The 13,223-nt window shown below is 48.5% G+C and overlaps 1 protein-coding gene across 2 annotated transcripts; it reads right to left on the bottom strand.

Annotated features, from left to right (window-relative positions):
• Positions 1-248: 248 nt before the first annotated feature.
• Ndufv3 (NADH:ubiquinone oxidoreductase subunit V3) lies at positions 249-12,585 on the bottom strand. Of its 2 annotated transcripts, XM_008827370.3 has the most exons (4): positions 12,433-12,585; positions 10,957-11,077; positions 3,146-4,219; positions 249-484 (listed from the first exon to the last, which is right to left on the bottom strand). In XM_008827370.3, exons 1-4 carry the CDS (start codon positions 12,478-12,480, stop codon positions 321-323), a joined length of 1,407 nt encoding a protein of 468 aa, XP_008825592.1. In that variant the 5' UTR covers positions 12,481-12,585; the 3' UTR covers positions 249-320. The 2 variants fall into 2 exon arrangements, with proteins under 2 accessions (XP_008825592.1, XP_008825593.1); XM_008827371.3 differs by lacking the exon at positions 3,146-4,219.
• Between the last annotated feature and the right edge of the window lie 638 nt (positions 12,586-13,223).

Raw genomic sequence — 13,223 nt, 5'->3', positions numbered from 1 at the left:
GATGTGCCGTAAAAGACAAAGTATCTGTATACAGTTGATATTCCTAAGGATATTATTCCACAGTAGATATCCCCAGGCCTTGTGAGTAATGATGTGGTTTAAAGAAGTTTTGAGGAGCCCAGGTCCTAAGGTGAAGAACTGTTAATACTTCACTGTGACCACCTGCAGGACATCACAGCATAGCACACAGACTATATACAAACAGAAAACTGCCACCCCCTGGCAGGTGTGAGAGGGTGACGACACACTGGAGTTTGTGACTCTGACTTTATTCTTACAGACCAGAATGTACCAGGACACAGGGTCAACCTGAGCAGAGTTCAGTGCCGAGGAGACTCTCGCCCGGAAGAGGGTTGTGGCATCCTGAACTTGGAGAGGTCCAGGTTCAGGTCCAGGAAGGTATAGGAGTTGTAGTCGTGATGCTGGAGGTTCTTATAGGTGGTAGTGTCAGTCGGCTCAGGAGGCAGGGGTGCCTGAGTGGGCTCTGCAGAGGAAACAGTGACAGGAGAGCTGTCAGACATCCATCCTACCCGGGCACTTAGCTACTGAAGTCTCCACAACACTGGGCTAGGACGCATGGACTGTCTAGTTGAAGAGGTCACAGAAGCAGTCATATCTTCAAACACAAGACCAAGGCACCACCTGAAACGCTAGGCTGAACCTACAGCTTTACCAACAAGAAACACGCACAATCGCAAAGCAACATGGGGCTGTCACTGCAAGACACACACCTCGTCCCAACCTTGCTTCGGGAAACTCCCTGGGCCATATCACACAGCCACCACAGATGAACAGAGACCCTGCTTCCTTTCTGACAATAAATGGCAATATCCTAACATTTTGCTCTCTGAATTTCTGGTCCTTGGACTTGTCATAAATTTGGGAAGATCTGGAATTATGGATGGATTTTTCTGGTCATGTCAGATGCCGAGGAGAAAAACCACCTGTCACAGAAATCTTCTGTAAGAGAAACAACCACGCACGGATATTTTCTAAAGCAGAAATAATTCCAAAATAATGAAGAATAGAATTTGAGTGTTATGCTAACAAACTAAAAAGGAGACATAAAGTTTCTGCTCTTTTTAACTTTTTTGGAAAAACTTGTTGGTATCTTCAGATGCATGACAAAAAATACTAATTTAGCCTTTTATTTTATTTTTTAATTTTATGTGTATGCGTGTATTGCCCGCATGTAGGTAAGTGCATCCATGTTGTGCAATGCCTGAGGAGGTCAGAAGAGGCTGTCAGATCCCCTGGACTGGAGTTACAGACAGTTGTTAGCTGCCATGTGGGTGCTGGGATTTGAACCCAGGTCTTCTGCAAGAACAGCCAACTGCTGAGCCATCTCTCCAGCCCCTAGCCTTTTACACAGGACACATTCAATCCCTAAGCCTACACATTTGATAATCTTAAAATGAAAAGTGCGGGGCTGCTCTTTTGGAGCACGAAATGCAATGAGAGACTGGACACAAAGCTAGCACAGGCGACAGGATGAGGCCGGGTTCAGAGCCTCACTAAATTTCTGGAAATCAAGTCAGAGCGCCTTAATTTCTACTCATGCTGCACACACAAAAACTGAACATATTTTTCACTATTCCAATATCAAAAGCTGTTTCTCATTTTGGATCCCAGAAAGACGCTCAAGAGCTGACCCCTTCAGTATAAAGGGTACCAAGGCCTGAGTGGATGGACAGCTCAGGGGAGGTGATGACTGGCAGGAGCCAGTCTTGATATAGTTACAAATTGTATCAAAAACAGTCCACCTGGACGCAAGCAGATTCGGGTGGACTACCTTGTGAGTCAGACAGCCCCTGCAAAGAATTTTAAAAAGGGGGAAGCTTCTCTTTTTTGCAGTGCTGGGAAGGAACCCGGCACTTACTCATGCTAGGCAAAGACTGACTACACTATGCGACACCCTTGGCCCTGCAGACCTGTTTTCACCCTAGGCTTTGGTACTTCCCGCCAGGAGAGAGCATGTTTGAAGACGGCACCGGCAGTGAGGCAGGTCACGAGGTCTCGAGGGTCTGGCAAGCACTGGCACCTTGTACTAATGTTAGGAAAGAGCAAGGCGGAATGAAGAACGGAAGAACACATAAATCCTGCCGACAGGCTGCTGCTGTGGCAGTGACGCTCAGGTGGTGCACATTAGGCAAGAGGCGGCTGGAAGAAGGAAAGGCAGGTGCAGAAGGCCTTGTTAGTGATGATGTGGCCTAAAGAGGTCTTGAGGAACTGCAGACTCTAAAATCAGAGAACTCCTGTTAATTGTTCCCAATGAGCTGCCTGGAGAATGTTACACACAATGTGACAGGATACACAATCTCCCTGGAGAAACCCTTCATAAAATTCCTCACAGAAAGGAAGCCCTGGGGTGGTCACAGCCACCTGCGCCTGATGCCTGCTGCATCCTGTATCGTGCATCCCTTAAGCAAAAGGATGCTCAGAGTACCCGTCTAGGTCTGTCCACCTGAGGGGGTCACCAGAGCAAGTGTCCCCACGGCTCCTGACCTATGCAAGTTCAACAGGAGACTCCTTTCTCTGCTCATCGGGATGCTGGGCAAGTTCCTGAAGTGAGCACTTGGACCCCCTCCAAGTTAAGGTTAAATTTCCAGCTTCCAAAAAATATACTGGCTAAGAAGTGGTGTATACCTGAAATCTACTAGGGAGGTAGAGGCAGGAGAACCAGAAGTGCAAGACCAATCCCAGCTACCCAGCAAGGTCAAGGTCAGCTTGAGCTCCAGACTGTCTCAAAAAAAAAAAAGTAGCCTAGAGTGCCCAGGTCATACTCTTCCATCTCACAATGAAGTTAGAGCCAAGTGTGGAGGCATATGCCTTTAATCCCAGCACTTGGGAGCCAGAGGCAGGCAGAGCTCTGAGTTTAAGGCCAGCTTGTTCTACATAGCAAGTTCTAGGCCAGCCAGGGCTGCATAGTGAGACCCCCGTCTCTGAAAAAAAATGACTGTTAGGACTTTGTACCTGTGGATGTGTATCAACTACAACCACAATCTGCGTCTCTGGTCAGACAGGGCAGTGTCTCGGGCCCCATCTGATGTACTGAGGTACTTCTAAGCAAACAGAAACCAAAGCTGTTCTTTACAATCTAGCCACACTAAGGGACAAGGGGAGTCTGAATCAAGGCAAGGTGTACCCTGTGCGTCGCCTCGGGCCTCCTGGGGTGGGGCTGGGTCGATGGGCTGGGCTTCATCAACTGTTGCCTCACACTTCCCCTCCAGTCTTGGTCCTGCTGTCTTCTCATCCAAGACACCTTTCTTTTGATCAGGAATGGTCTTCAGGAATCTCACTGGTTCCTGACCTTCCAAGATCTCCACCTTGGCCTTCAAGTGGCTCTCGGGCCCTTGCTTCCCCAGGTTTTCTTCCTTGGTCAGGGGAGGAGCTGCCTTCCATCCAGGCTCTGGCTCTTTGGGTTCCAAATGTCTTCCTTGGGACCCAGGGGCAGCAGCTGGCGGCTGTCTCCCTGCCCTGGCCTCTTCTGCTCTCAGCATGGGCACTGGGCCATCACTGAGCCCTGCAGATGATCTGGCTTTTGTGTGGTCAGCTTCCGCTGGCTTTGGGCTCTTTCCCTGCAGCTGTTCTTCCTTCATGGTCTGCTTTAAGACCTCCTTACTGGACTGTGATCTGGGCACTGCAGACTCAAGTTTGGCCTCTTTTCTGTCCTCTGAAGGCTTAGAGATGGTCCCTTTCTTCCTTGGCTGCTGGGGCTTCTCTGGGCGGGTGATGTCGGCACGTAACTTTTGCACCTTAGCTTTCTCTTTTGCATATACTGCAATTTGGGGGGCTCTGTTCTCAAAGGGGTGGGGGGTCTCTGCTTTGGAAAGCCCTCCCTTGCCTCGGCCTGCCATTCTGTGATCAACTTCTGAGTCGTGCTCCTCCTCATCAGACTCTGAGTCAGAGGAGCTGGATGAGGAAGAGGATGAGGATGAATCATCTCTTGCTTTCTGGGCATGCTGCTGAGCCTTCAAGTTAGAACCCTGTACTTGGAACGGAGCTGGAATTTTCTGAGGAAACTCTACCAAAGTCTTTCTTGACAAAGGTTTCAGAAGCCCTTCATCCGTGAACGGTGGGCTGCCACCAGGGTGCGGGCCAGCTAGCGCCACACCTTTGCTCCCCACAGCAGGGGAAGAACTGGGTGGAGACGGGCTTTTGGGCAGCGGTGCTGCTGCGTGGGTGGCTAGGAGCTGGCCTCTCTCTGGTTCCACTACATCTGGGAAACGGCATAAAGAGGAACATTTATTATTTAACACACAACTCAAAGCCACAGACATTGCATTGCATACCAGTGTGCTATTACAAAATCATCCAGGTAACCAACCTAAGGCAGGTGCCGTGTGCATTCTTCAGTGAATGCCACAGATGCTGAGGCGGCAATGGCATGGGCAGACCTGCCCTGGAGCAGAAACATTTTGAAGATGGGGCTTTCTCACCCACAGGGGTCACAGATTTACCACCCCTTCTCACGCAAATAGCTTCCCAGGTAATAATTATTTTTAAGCTATCTCATTTAAATGTAAGACAATTAAGCTATAATGCAGATATTTCAGATGATTATGGAAGTTTTAGAAATGTAAACTACCTAAGTATTTGGTATTTCTCAAATAGTAAACAAATTTAGAAAGTGAACTTTCTGTACAGAACAGCAGAGGTATAGGCAAGAGTCTGGTAGGCCCATCTACATGAGTCTGCTGTGGATCTGAGGTAGGCCCATCCACATGAGTCTGCTGTGGGTCTGAGGTAGGCCCGTCCATGTGTGAGTCTGCTGTGGGTCTGAGGTAGGCCCATCCACGTGTGAGTCTAGTGTGGGTCTGAGGTAGGCCCATCTACATGAGTCTGCTGTGGGTCTGAGGTAGGCCCGCCCACGTGTGAAGCGTGTACAGCAGGGAGTGGTGAAAAGTTCAAGTAAAGTTGCCCTAAAAAGGAAGAAAAATCCTCAAACATCACACAAGTCACATGGGGATTTCAACAGCCAAGAAAACAAGTTTTATAATACCAAAAAGCTCTACAGGAATTTAATCATACATCACTGGAAACAGATGCTAAACTATACAAAAGCAGGATAAAATCTAAGATAAAAATCTTAAATTTCAGTCATTTATGAAAAAATGAAATAAAGTCACACATTAGAGCTAATTTCATTCAGTCTTTTCAGTGGGATAAATCTGTCTAAACATACAAACCAGAAGAAAATTGTAGGACAGGTTTTTAGGCTGTGTCTAGGCCTTGGCCACACAGAGCAGGCACTGATAAGGTGATGCTCAGAGAGCACACATGGCTGTGGGCCATGCCAAACAGCACAGTGGGGCAAAGGGCAGCATACATTGGACCTCTTTGACCCACAACTGCAGGGGTCAGAATTCCCAGCACCCACATGTAAGATGTGCTGGCCTTCAAACCCAGCTAGTCCACTCATCTGAACTATGGTGTAGCTCATCTGGTGCGGTGCTGGCTTTGCACACGCAAAGCCCTGGGTGGGACCCCAGCACCGCAAAAAACCAGGTGTAGCACATGCCTGTAGTCCTAGCATCCAGGAGGTAGGAGCAGGAAGATCAGAAGTTCAAGGTCACCCTCGGCAATGTAGTAAGTTTGAGGCCAGCCTGGGCTACATAAGACTCTATCTCAAAATAAATAAATAATGAGGCTACCTTAGATGACTAGTTTGAATAGAAAAATGAAAGGATTGATTCCTACAAACATTGTTGAGGATTTCTGGGGGTGTTTTGCTGCTGCTGATTGGACCCAGGGCCTTGTGCACATGAGGCAAATTTTATCAGTGAGCTCTCTCCTAGGTGCTGAAGATTTTTAAAAATGTGATTTTAAAAAATATTTCATTTATTATTTTTATTTATTTTGTGTGTATGAGTGTATTGGCTGCATGTATGTAAGTGCACTTGTGTCGTGCAATGTCTGCGGAGGCCAGAAGTGGGTGTCGGATCCCTTGGAACTGGAGTTTTGGACAGTTGTTAGCTGCCATGTGGGTGCTGGGATTTGAACCCAGGTCTTCTGCAAGAACAGAAGGTGCTCTTAATCACTGAGCATCTCTCCAGCCCCCAAATGTAATTTTTAAAAAACTGAGTTCAAGGCCAGCCTGTTGCAGGTCAGGCAGGGTAACACAGTCACAGGGAAGAAAACAAGAATAAAACTACTTTATGGGGCCGGGGTGCGGCTCAGAGGTAATCCACATGCTGGGCACAAAGCCCTGGGTTCAGTCTCTAGTGCCAGAAAAAGAAAACTCAGATTATAGATTATTGACCTACAAAAATGGAACATTCAGACAGGCTTGATGCTGATCTAACTTAGAAACTTAGCTTGAGATGGAGACTTTACCACACGGAAGGAGAAAGCCCTAAAGTTTCTTTTGTTTGCATGAGTCACAGGAAATAGCTCAAAAAAAAGCTGACAGAGGCAGGACGGGGTCTGCTTTTGATGGAGGGCCCGTCGTGCCCAGGCCTCCCCTGTGTCTCAGAAGGCAGGCTGATCCTGCTGTGTGGGTCCCTAGTTGCCACCACAAACCAGCACCAAGTCAGCATTCACCAGCGTAGCCATGACGTCACTGGGAGGAACACAGCTACAGAAGAGGACATGGGCCTCCTCTAGTAAAGGGGACCCGGTGTCTGGGCACAGGAGGCGATACCTGCAGATGGCACCCTGGCTCTGGCGAGACACTGCCTTTCCTCCATGGAAAGCCTAATGGAATGCCCGCTGCCTACGCCAGGCTGCTCCTGCAGGCCTGTTTTGGAGCCCAGGAGGGGCATTCAGGGGCTGCCAGTCAGACCATGGCAGCCTCCAGGGTGAAGGTCTGACATAGCAGCCATTAGGCTCCTGTGGTTGCCCCATCTCCTCCCAAACACCTTTCTGCTTGGCTGACCTGACAGGATGACCTTCAAGTTTTCAGAAAAGCAAAGATGACTGTACTGCTTGCACTGAATTAGCAACCCCCAAAATTTCCGCGTGTCTCAATGAGACGTGAAACCAACCCATGACGTAGCACACTCAGACAGGCCTCAACATGGCTGGAGAGGAAAGGCACTCAGGTTTCACAGGCTTAGAATTACACGTGTGTGACCATGAAAGTCTTTCAAAAACATGAATGCGTGGTAAGGGGGTTAGAGGTAAGAGGGCAGTGATTTGGAATACAGACCACAGGCCAGTCCACCCCAGATCCCCCACCCACCTCCTGGGTGACATCTTAAGCCCTGGTCTGTAGGGTGGGGCTCAGGCTTGGCTGAGTGTGTGTGAGACAGGGCCCTCCACACTGTGGCTGTGCTTAATACAGCATACCTCTATTTCCAGAAACTATGCACTTTTAAAACTGAAATGGGGGGCTGGAATGATGGCTCAGCGGTTAAGAACACTAGGTGTTCTTGCAGAAGACTTGGGTTTGAATCCTAGCACCCACATGGCAGCTAACAACTGTCTGTAACTCCAGTCCCAGGGGATCCGACAGCCTCTTCTGTCCTTGGTGAACATTGCTATTAAAAAGACCCTGAACTAGAGCCTGAAGTATGGACTAATTTTGGCTTCATAGCACACTCCTTTAAAAAGCTACACAAGAGCCGGGCATGGTGGTGCACACCTGTGACCTCAGCATGCAGGAGGCAGAGGCCAGACGGACAGCTAAAGTTCAAGACCAACATGCAAGACCTGGAAGAGCTGAAAACAAACAACTTTTGTGGGCCATGACTCAACCAGCGCCTTTAATCCCAGCACTCGGGAGGCAGAGGCAGGTGGAGTTCAAAGCCAGCCTGATCTACATAGTGCGTTCCAGGGAGACCCTTTCTCAAAAAAGGACCAAAAAAAGAAAAAAAGAAAAATCACCCAGCCAATAACTTACTACCGATCTACATAATGCGGTCGTGGCTGGACCAACAAACCACAGAGAAAAGCAGGCACTTCTCCCCAGGGGCCCTTGAGGATGCCTGGTGCTGACACAGCTGCTCTTCTCAGGAAGCATGACGACCAAGCGCTGGAGAGAGCAGACAGTGTTATCCCTGAGGGCAGGTCCTGATCCTTGGGCTGGAGACCAAGACCAGGACGGACGGCTTAAGCCGGTGGTGATCTGCCATGCGTTGGGAAGAAGTACTTTTTTAACCTTATGCTTTCCAATCCCTGACACTTCAAGGGAAAATACAGGCCTACATGCGTTTATTTAGAAACAGTATTTTTTTCTTAAGTACAGGGATTATTTTAAATTATAACATATAAAAGTCACATGCCTGAAGACAATTTGCTTCTGAAGACTTTTCTGCCCCAAAGCACTTGGCAATCACAAAGCACACACAGGCCACACCCCCGTCAGCCTCACAGCACCCAAGGAAGTGCTGTGCTGGCCTCTCAAGGGCAATGCACAGGCTCAGATGGCTGTAGGGTTGTCCCAGCCAGGGGCAGAGCCCTGGGCTAACTCTTGGGCCCATTCTTTCTTCCCAGACCTTCCTGGGATGAAGCAGGCCACTCACACAGACACCAGTTCTTACAGAGAGGGCTCTGCCATGGTATTCTAAAACCCATTTAGTCTAAAACCATAAATCTAGGAGGAAAGATTACACACAACCCAAAAATCCACCAGAGAAGAGAACATGGTTAGTCACGAAATCCAACAGTGTTTCGTTGGTAAACACTTAAAGAATGCCAGAAATACACTGGGCTGCACAGGGCCCTAGGCTTCCTCCGGGGCATGCAAAAACAAACACATGCCACATCTGGAACAAAAAAATATTTTATTAATTTTATGTATATGAGTGTTTTTGCCTACATGTATGTAAGTGTACCGTGTGTGCAATGCCTAAAGAGGCCAGAAGATGGTGTCGGATCCCCTTGAACTTGAGTTACGGACGGTTGTTAGCTGCCATGTCGGTGCTGGGATGGAACCCGGGTCCTCTGAAAGAACAGCCAGTGCTCTTAACCGCTGAGCCATCTCTCCAGCCCCTGAACTAACATTCTTGTTGCAAATGTTTCTCACCTGTACTGACTAGTATTGTGATTATGTCCTTGTGTTTAAAACAAGTGTTCTTAAAATGCATTCAAAAGGAAAAGAGCATTGTATTTTAAAACTAGGTGGGGGCATACTTGCCATCTCTGCCGTTAGGACCCTGCGGACCCCCCATCTGGAGCCCCCCAGACCTGCCTTGATTAATGCATCTCTCAGTTCTCAGCAGAGAAGCACTCTTGTACTTTGTAGTGATTCACACAGAGAGCCACAACTGGTCAATGTGCAAAGAACAGGAGGCTGCAGAGTGCTTATCCCTGAATTGGACACCTGCGTCCCAAGGCTCAGGGATCACTGCAGAAAAGGGGGGAGGAAAGAGTCTAAGAGTCAGAGGAGGTGGGTGACCACAGGAAACAAGAGTTTTCCAGGCAGCTGGGCAGTTACTCATATGAACTCACAGGAATGGTGACAGCATGAGTAAGTACCATGTAAGCCCAAGCCAGACAAAATCCCAGCACAGATGTGGAAAAATGGGTGAAAAACTCCAACCCTGCTTTGGGAGGGGATCAGTCTCATTTAAGGGTGAGACTCTTAGTAGGCTGACCAGGATTCAAATGGACAGACCCACAATGAAGGGCATTTGGGGACACAAACCTGACTTGGTAGGATATATGTGTGTGTGTGTATATATATGTGTATATATATATATATGTACATATATAGATATATACATGTGTATATATGTATATATGTGTAGATATATACATATCTAGAAAGTACAGAAATTTGGGAGAATTCATAAGGAGGGGTACAGATCCAAAAGAGGATCTAAATATGATCAAAATATATTGGATGAAATTTGTAAAAATTCAATAAGAATTGATAAAACATAAATAAAAGTAGGCAGGGAGTGGGCAGAACTGAATCACATTTCTTTGAAACTTTGGCCTCAAGTAGACCAGGGCACAGACACTAACTACCAGGACAGTCCAGATGGAGAACATGAAAGGGAGTGTGCAGACACTCTGAAAGTGCAAATGTGTAAGACCTAATGATGCTCAGTGCTCAGGACAAGGAGAAAACAAACAAAAGAATCTGTACAGGTTCAAACATTCAGGCTGAGGAAATGCTTTTTTTAAAACAAGACCGCTGGGTGTGATGGCACACACCTTTAATCCCAGCACTCGGGAGGCAGAGGCAGGTGGATCTCTGGGAGTTCAAGGCCAGCCTGGTCTAAATAGTGAGTTCCAGGACAGCTGGGGCTACAGGGAGACCCTGTCTCAAAAAGACCAAAAAAAAAAAAAAAACTTAAGACCAATCTCAGTTACAACTGTTCAACCCCAAATGAGCATGAAAAGATTTAACAAGAATAGTAAGCTCTGTGTAGGCTTTCAATATGCCAAGGTCATGACCAATTATCAATAATGAGCAAGGCATAGAAAATAAGATTATTCCCACAAGAGAAACACTTAAAATGCATTATATTTCCTGCTTTCTTGCAGTGAAGAGATTGCAGGAATATACTGGCTTTCAGAGAAAAGGTGGAAAAGTTGCAAACTAGTGACAGAAATCAAAACGAGTGTGTAGAGAGCAGTTAACAGACCAGGCACCAAGCATTACCTAAGTGCAGCGCAGCAGAAAACTGTCACCTCCTAACTCCCTGATAGTAGGGTCTTGAAGAGACAGAGAAAGTCAGAACCAGGGGAAGGAAAGTAAGATGGGGTATGACCACCTCACACTAGTGTCGGATTCCCAGGAGGGCCTCAGGGCCAGAGCCCTCTCCACTGCATCATTTGGTCCCTGTTGTGGCTCAGCATCCAGAAACCACTGATCCAGAGCTAACACAATAGGAGACTTTGATACATCTGATACTGTACCCTAAAGTCTGGCTTCAGTCTTATGTCTGATTATCATCTGGACACTGGAAAGATTAAGAGCCTTGGGTTATGTCCCTCGTAAAGCTCACTGCATGCGATCTGCCTCATGTCCTCCGTCCTGGGGGACTATCATTAAACCCTTACCTTTGGGCAGACCGGGCTTCTTGAGATTTGGATGAAGTCCCTTTCCATCCTTCCCTGACTCTGCAGAGAGGGGCACTGTAGACGCAAGTCCTCGGAACACCTGCACCTCCAGGAGCACAGCCTGAGGAGAGTCAACAGGTGGGACACTGACCACTGACAAGAGCCATGATCATGTGACTACTGTGTATTAACATTCACACGGCACACATGGTGGTTATTTCCATTTTCATACTAAGCATTATGAAAATCCAGGAAAGCACAAAATGCTGGAAGAAAACAGTCCAGTTCCGGGACAATCACTGTTAACGGGTCAACAAGACTTTATTCCAGCCTCTGAAAGGATTTCCCAAAACGGCCAACTTAGGAAAAACTTTTATTAAAAGCAAAAAGTCGCCACCAGCTTCTTCACACAAAGCTTCAGGGCACCTTGGAGAAGAGCTTGTGTTTTGCAGAAACCACAGGCTCAGGCCAGTGCTGGGAGCTAGGTGCTGCCCGGAGAGGTAATGTAGCCGCTTGGGATGCAAAGCCCTGAGTAGACAGAGACCTGAGGTTGCATCCCAGGAGGAAAGGAAGGAGGAGGGGACACTGGCCTCTGGACCCCAGTCATCACATAGGTGTCAGCGGCACTGCCGGGAACCTGAACTCAAGGCCCAGCTGGTATTCAGCCCTGTCAGACCCCTGGGTCTCAGCCAGCTACAGCTTCCGGTTAAGATACAAAATACTATGTTTCTTTTTGCAAATCTCTTTCTAGACTTAGTAATGTAGCAGAAACACTATTTGCTACTAAAAACAATGTAGAAAATTGTTTCAGAAGTGTTGACAATGTTAAGTGGGAAGCATCTTACTGTAACTGGCAGACAAGAACTGAGGTCCTAGGCGAAGGTCCTAGTGCTGGGTAATTAATTACATGTTTCATGCTGGACACTGAAAAGAAAGTGAAAACTTGTATTTATATTTATGACTCTAAGCTTGTGCAGGTATTACACGTACCAACAAACGCTATAGAAAGGTCATTAGCGCTAGATACCTGAGGGATAGGTAGTGCCCATCTGTCACCTGCGATCCATCTCGTAGTGACTCCTAGCCTTGGGGGCTGGAGACTCAAAGGCACAGCTCGGGTCGAGCATCCCTGGGTCCCACGCCCAGCGCCCAAACCACCCAAACCCCACACTGCTGTGCAATAAAAGCCACGCTTAGTCTCAGCCCAGCTGTGAACACGGATGGAGAAGACCTTTCCCACCCAGAGCAACCGAGTCAGCCAGGCCCCTGACAGCGCCGACGCAACCGCGGCATGGGTCGGCGTTTGGGGGTGGTGCTAGGTGCTTGGTTAAGTAAGAAACAAGGACGGAAGCCGAGCGGGGTCAGTCCCGGCCAGGGAGCGACTGTGCCGCCCGGGGGACGTGCAGCCCATGGGACGTGCAGCCCGGGGACCCTGCAGGTCCTGCCTAGGCCGGCTCAGACCAGCCCGACCTTTACCTTCAGCGCCCGAGCTCGTCCTCGCCACAGCACGAGCCGGGCCGCCATGGCGCAGACGCCGAGGTCGTACAGAGGGACAGGACCCCGGCGTGCGCATGCGCAGCCTAAGCCCCGCCCCGCGATCACGTTCTCCAATCGTGGACCAGGCGCGCGTTCCCGGTCTGCGCGCGCATTCCGGGCCGCTTCCGGGTTTGGGCGGTGCTCGAAGGCCACGCCTCCCGAGCGGGGTTCACCAATCCCAGGTGGGAACGCGAAGGGGCCGAAGGATGGGGCAGGAGGCTTACAGAGATGGAGCAGGACAAGGGGTTGGAAACGCGAATAGCAAGAGACCATTAGAAATGGAGAGATCGCTGCTCTTGGCGAGGTCCCGGGTTCGAGTCCCAGCACCCCCATGGCAGCTAACACCCGTCCGTAACTCCAGGGGATCCGACCCCCTCTTCTGACCTCTACAGGCCTCTCACAACATGGGTGCACTTACATACATGCAGGCAGTACGCTCATACACATCAAAATAAACAAAAAAAATTTTAAATAAAATAATATTAAAAAAAAGAAAGAGGTCAGACACGGTGGCACAGGCCTTTAATCCCCACACTAGGAGGCAGAGGCAGGTGGATCTCAGTGAATTCAGAGCCAGCCTGGTGTACATAGTGAGTTCCAGGTCACCTGGGGTTGGTGAGATCCTGACTCAAAAACAAACAAAAATCCAAAGAAATATTCCAGAAAAGGTTATTGAAACTTCTGAATCCTAGGGTGATTGCAGAATAGATCTTGATGCAGTAAAAGAGATA

The sequence above is a fragment of the Nannospalax galili genome, unplaced genomic scaffold (assembly GCF_000622305.1).
Source record: "Nannospalax galili isolate Female #2095 unplaced genomic scaffold, S.galili_v1.0 scaffold652, whole genome shotgun sequence".
Taxonomy (NCBI): Eukaryota; Metazoa; Chordata; class Mammalia; order Rodentia; family Spalacidae; genus Nannospalax; species Nannospalax galili.
This window is presented reverse-complemented; position numbering and strand designations above follow the sequence as displayed.

Excerpts from the sequence above, each read along its gene's own strand:
- Ndufv3 (XM_008827370.3), bottom strand. The coding sequence starts at position 12,480 with ATGGCGGCCCGGCTCGTGCTGTGGCGAGGACGAGCTCGGGCGCTGAAG. Across the intron at positions 11,078-12,432 it reads GACGAGCTCGGGCGCTGAAG|GCTGTGCTCCTGGAGGTGCA; the intron begins GTAAAGGTCGGG and ends GACTCTCCTCAG. Across the intron at positions 4,220-10,956 it reads GAAGCCCGGTCTGCCCAAAG|ATGTAGTGGAACCAGAGAGA; the intron begins GTAAGGGTTTAA and ends GCCGTTTCCCAG.